This window comes from Protobothrops mucrosquamatus, unplaced genomic scaffold, assembly GCF_001527695.2.
Source record: "Protobothrops mucrosquamatus isolate PMUCROS unplaced genomic scaffold, P.Mucros_1.0 scaffold14704, whole genome shotgun sequence".
NCBI lineage: Eukaryota > Metazoa > Chordata > Lepidosauria > Squamata > Viperidae > Protobothrops > Protobothrops mucrosquamatus.
In genome coordinates, this window is record NW_015400473.1 from 1 (window position 1) to 6,185 (window position 6,185).

Genomic DNA, 6,185 nt, shown 5'->3' on the forward strand with positions numbered 1-6,185 from the left:
TAACAAATATCTCACTTAGCAACAGAAAGTTTGGGGTCAACTGTGGTCGTTATGTCGAGGGCTACCTGTATACATTTGAACTGCCTGGATTTCCCAATTTCCCGCGCTTGATCCTGATGGTGTGACAAACCAAGAAATGATAATAATAGACAAGCAACCAACCCAGAATTTGCGCCGTGCATTTTGTACCGTAGATGTATGTCGAGAATAACGCACTTCCGCCTTTCTGGAATTTGACCTACCGCAAGACGGAGGAAGTGAGGCCTTCTGGGGAGATGATCTTCATGTTGGTGTTGTGTAACACACTGGGCCGCTGCTGAACGTTCTCCTGTGCGCGAGGGGAAACCGGGGAGTGTTTGTGAGAGTGTGCGGATGTACGGCCGCTGCTGTGCTCGGTGCCTGTCGTAAAAGATGGAACGGAGGCAAAATGAGACGGTGCGGAGGCCCCTCCTCCTTCCCGTCCGAGGTGGTGGACCTCTGCTCATGAACTCACCTGGCCTCCAGATGGGCGCGTGCTCCACCGTGGCTGTGCTGGTCACAACCGATTTCTTGCGTTCCTTTTCACGGTCCCGTTCTTGCTCCCGTTCGGAAACCGGGGGTCCCGTCTTGGGTAAATGTGCAGGGGTACCTGTGAAGCACAGACTGGGTTTTTTCCCCACTGTGGATAAGGCGCTCTAGAGCTGCTTTGCTATTTCATCCACCATCGTTGTCCAGCAAAAAAAGCATTCAGCTTGAAAAATCTCTGATAAAAGCCCAGAATTGTAAGGTCCTTGGTGCCCTCCCAGCTTAAAGAGCACTAATAATGCAACTCAGTTGGGTCATGAAATGTCTGCAAGAAAACCATACAGCTCAGGGAACACCAAGGACCCCACAGTTGTTGTCCTCGTCCTCCTCCTCCTCTTCCTCCCCTCTCTCTCTCCCTCCCCCTCTCCCTCCCTCCAGAAACCCATTCCCTTCTAGCACTGATAATGTAACTCAGTTGGGTCATGAAACGTCTGCAAGAAAACCATACAGTTCAGGGAACACCAAGGACCCCACAGTCGTCGTCGTCCTCCTCCTCCTCCCGCTCTCTCTCTCTCCCTCTCTCTTTCCCTCCCCCTCTCCCTCTCCTTCCCTCCAGAAACCCCATTCCCTTCTAGCACTGATAATATAAACGTCTGCAAGAAAACCATACAGTTCAGGGAACACCAAGGACCCCACAGTTGTTGTCGTCGTCCTCCTCCTCCTCCTTCTTCTTCTCTCTCTCTCTCTCTCCCTCTCTCTCTCTCTCTCCCTCCCCCTCTCCCTCTCCCTCTCCCAGAAATCCATTCCCTTCTAGCACTGATAATATAACTCAGTTGGGTCATGAAACGTCTGCAAGAAAACTATAAAGTCCTTTTCCTTATCCTCCTCCTTCCTCTCCACAAACACCACTCCCTTCATGTACTGGTGATGTTCCTTGGTTGGGTCTACAAAAAAACCACCAAGCTCAGAGAGCACTAAGGACTCCACCGTTCAACCCTGAGTTACAAATATTCTCTTCTATTAAAACCCAGAATGCAGAATATTGGTAGGGAACCTGAAGTCTTCAGATCTAAATGAAATTCTGGTCATCCACTTCATCCTCCTTCCTCTGCTTTGCCTTGTTCTTTTTTTAGTAGCCTATTTCTTCTTTGCATTCTCCTTTCTTCTTTCCCTTCCCTAAACTTTATTTTCAAAATATTGCCACACACGTGTCCCTAACACGCTCATCCAGGATTAAGGTGTTCTTGAACATGGGCAGTAAGACTCAATCATACTTAACTCTGGGCTAACCTAAAGCCGTGGCTTGTGGGTTTTTTTTTCATTTGGGTGATACCAAGAAGCCACCAGGTGGCCTCTCAGGATGATAAAACTGGTTCCAGCAGCCCACAAACCCATACTTCTCAGTTGATTTGGACCTGCCTGGTCCCTCTTCTACCGTTCTTCTCCAAGAAATCACCACCTACTTCCTTCAGCCAATCTAGAACAGGGCTTTTCAACCAGTGATACCGGTACCACCTGTGGTACATTGGCACCTGGCAGGTGGTACGTGAGCATCCTAGAGTAGTAGTAGCAGGGGAGGGGAATGAGCTGAACCGGTGGCAGCACCGCACAAGCCTGAGCGAGAGACGGCTGGAGCTGCAGGGCTGTCAGGGCTCAGCGGAAGCGCCAGGATCAGCGCTTCTTCGGGGTTGTCAGGGCTCAGTGGAAGCACCAGGATCAGCGCCAGGCTCCAGCTGGAGCTCGGCACTGATCCTGGTGCTTCTGCTGAGCCCAGAAGAAGCGCCGATCAGCTGGAATGTTGCAGCCTCTCCAGGGTCTTGTGATTTACATTCAGATGCTTGGCAACCGATTCATATTTATGACGGTCACAGTGTCCCAGGGTCATGTGAAGTGACCAAAACCTGCTGCAACCACCCAGCAGACGGGGGGGATAAAAACCAAACACCCCCACCCCACCCCTGCTGCCAATCCTCAACAGAAATGCTCACAATGAAAACCTCGGACAGGAGGAAGAGCGCCGCTGGGTGGGCAGGCAGGTGTCTTGCTTGGCTGTGGCTTGGGGGGCACTTTTTTCAGGGCCATTGTAACTTCGAACAGTCACTAAGCGAACTGTTGTAAGTCGAGGACTACCTGTACTTCATCACTTTTTTCCTTTTTTTTTTTTTGGTCATCAAGTTTTTGACACCCTGCTAGGCGACTGGTGGTACTCGGATGTTGCCATATCCTAAAAGTGGTGCAATGGTTGAAAAGGTTGAAAAGCCCTGGACTAGGACACAGCCTTCTTCCTTCCAGCTTGTCTTCTCTTGTTCTCGTTTACCTCCACTCTCCCTCTCTGGACCCTTTTACCCGTACACAAGGTGGATCTCCTTGCCAGGCAGTTCCCAAAGAAGGATATTTTGGAAGCATCTCACATACTTCAGGTTCTTGGTTCCCTCCTGACTCACCTGGAGACAGGGGTGAGCTACTGTGTCGGCCGCTAAAAGGCTGGGCAGCGCTGTGCATGTAGGTGATCCGGTCCATGGAGGCTGCAGAGGCGCCCGGGGTGGGGGGCACGAGCACAGGGAGGTGTGGTACTTGAGACAGGTCAATTATCCCTGCTGGGAAAAGGAGATGTTGGTTAGGAACAGAAGGGGGAGCCCAACTGGGCAGTGTCCTCTTTAAGGCCATGGGGCTTAAGTTTGTCAGGCTGGTCTGCTCTGAATTCTCTGAGTTTTTGCTTCCGTTGTGTGTGTGTGTGGGTGTTTCTTCTCTTTAAGAGTCAACTCATGCCACGGGGCTCCCTTCAAGAAGAATCTTGTGGCCAAACCAACCAACAGCTTTGCTGAGAATGAACAACTGGCAAAGAAAGACAGAACGGGACCACTTGCCGCAGAACAATTCAACAAATACAAAACTTAAAATTAATTTTGACAGAACAGTGGCCAATGATATTAAAATAAAGTCAACCAATTGAAAAAAATGATGACTATTTAGATTTGGATGCTTTTAATAATTAATGGAGTGTTTTAAATTAGTAGGACGACCTTTTTGTACGACAACAAAGACGTGATAAGGCATGGTAAGCAACTGGAGAACATTTGAATTTTGTTTGATGAATTTGAATGAATTAAGGTTTAATATTATCTCGTTATTTTAAAGAGATGGATTGATTCTGGGATTATGTATGTATAGGGCTGATTAATATTTTACTGTTATTAAGGATATCTATTGTGTAGTGGAAGAAGAAATAAATGAGATTGGTGATAAAATGAGGGATGTGAGAGATTAAGAATTAGAATTGATAATTTGTTGTTTTAAACTTAAACTATGGTAATTGTAAACTGATAAAAGTTATAAAGCAGGTTTAGTAGTAATAGAAATTTAAAATAGAAATGGAATATTTAAACGTATCATGTTAATTGAGGGAAACAGAGAGGGGATAGTGAAATGTATTGAGCTGAGTTGTCTATATATGTCTTTACTTTTGAATGTTTGACCACCCAACCACCACGGTGGGTCCTGAGTACTTTTTCTTAAGAATTTAAAAAAACCAATAAAATGTGTTAAAAAATAATAATAAAGTCAACCAGAAATACAAGAGTTAGATTAATTTTGACAAAAGCGTGGTCACCAATAATGAAAGTAAATGAATGATGAATACAACATTGAGGTGTCCCGAAGCGAGTTGGCTGCGGTGAATTGTCCCAGACCCAAGAAAGGTGTTGCTTTTAAAGATGGTTTAAGAATGTAGGGCAAGGAACCATCAAGCCAACATTGTCCTCTACAGGAGCGTCCCCCAAACTTCCTGGCTTTGTGGACCAGCGGGAGGGGGGGGGCAGAGGGGATGGCTCCACGTAAGCAGCGAATGTGTGTGCATGCAGCTCCATTTGCGTGAGCAGCGGGCATGCACGTACGCCGCTTGCACAAATGGATCTGCCAGGTGCACGCTCGCTCGCCACTCATTCAAGTGGAGCTGCGTGCAGCACTTGCCCACCACTTCCGTGGCCCGGTTCCGAACGGGCCGCAGCACGGGGGTTGAGGACCCCCGCTCTACAGCCAGTAGAGACTCTGCTTGATGTCTGTTCCCATAACAGCACAACACAATTGATGGAAGTCATTCTTCTAAATCAGGGGTGTCAAACTCAATTTCATTGAGGGCCGCATCAGCATTGCGGTTGTCCTCGGGAGGGCGGGGGTAGGCGTGGCCAGGGTGGGTGCGGCCTACTGGGTGGGCGTGGCCAGCTCTACATCATTTGCGTCAAGGGTGCCTGTGGGGGTCTGGGCAGGAGTGGGACAGATCTGAGGGTCTCTGGCAGAAGGGGGTGGGACCAGGGCAAGCACCAAGGCATGGTCCACTGGAAGAGCCTGCCGAAACCCCTCCCCATCAAGCCAGGTATGTGAAGTAGGCGAGGGCCATTTGCTGGCCACTTCCAGGCAATGGTCCATTTCTTCATTCCTCACAAAGGGTGACACCTCCCCAGCATGCACCCAGGGGGCGGGGCCAATGCGGCAGGGGCCGGTCCCTCGCTGTTTCCAGACGGCCTTGTGGAGCTAGGACTGAATGGTTTCAGCATAGATGGCCACCACAAAATTGTACATTGGCTCCCGGCCGGCCTGGGCCAGGGCCAAGGCAGCGGGGGCTGTTCCCTTACTGTTTCCAGGATGGCTTCGCGGGCCACATGAAACCATGTCGCGGGCCGCATCCGGCCCCCGGGCCTTGTGTTTGACATGTCTGTTCTAAATCATTGTGTCTTGTCTCAGACCCGTCACGATCCACCGTCTCATGGGTGTTTGTGCAAACAAGTCTCCAACATGGCTTCCCCTCCCACCTGGGCACCCCACGGATTCCAGACCTGCTGCATAGTTGAGAGCCATGGAAGGCTCTCGTGGAGACAAGCCACGGAGGAGATCAACTCTCTGCGCCATGGTAGTAGCAGTGGCAGCGTTGTGGTGCATCTGTTGGGAGGTGATGTAGTCGTTGATGATGGTCTGTCTGTTCTCCATGGCGGCAGTGTCCGGGTAGCCACGGATGAGGTAGGGCGGGTAGAGATGGGGGTACGTAGGACCAGGAGCAAGGTGCCTCGGCAAGTAATAGGCAGCTGTTGAATCAAGCAGAGATGAAGAAGGGATAGAGATTAACAGAGGGATAGAATCAAGATCACGTGAAGTATTAATACCACTTTACAATGCCTTGGTAAGGCCACACTTGGAGTACTGCATCCGGTTTTGGTCACCACGATGTAAAAAAGATGCTGAGACTCTAGAAAGAGTGCAGAGAAGAGCAACAAAGATGATTAGGGGACTGGAGGCTAAAACATATAAGGAACGGTTGCTGGAATTGGGTATGTCTAGTTTAATGAAGAGAAGGACGAGGGGGGACATGATAGCAGTGTTCCAATATCTCAGGGGCTACCACAAAGAAGAGGGAGTCAAGCTATTCTCCAAAGCGCCTGAAGGCAGGACAAGAAGCAACGGGTGGAAACTGATCAAGGAGAGAAGCAATCTAGAACTAAGGAGAAACTTCCTGACAGTTAGAACAATTAACCAGTGGAACAACCTGCCTCCAGAAGCGGTGAATGCTCCAACACTGGAGGTTTTTAAGAAGAGACTGGACAGCCATTTGTCTGAAATGGTATAGGGTTTCCTGCCTGAGCAGGGGGTTGGACTAGATGACCTCCAAGGTCCCTTCCAACTTTATTATT

General features: G+C 49.3%; 1 protein-coding gene across 1 annotated transcript; it reads right to left on the reverse strand.

Annotated features, from left to right (window-relative positions):
- Positions 1-242: 242 nt before the first annotated feature.
- On the reverse strand, positions 243-5,582 carry LOC107301578 (nuclear receptor corepressor 2-like; the record flags this gene model as incomplete). The annotated part of the gene is made up of 4 exons (XM_015830783.1): positions 243-399; positions 494-628; positions 2,949-3,098; positions 5,337-5,582. Coding segments are annotated over 4 exons (688 nt in total), but the record flags the coding sequence as incomplete, so codon positions are not given.
- Positions 5,583-6,185: the final 603 nt, after the last annotated feature.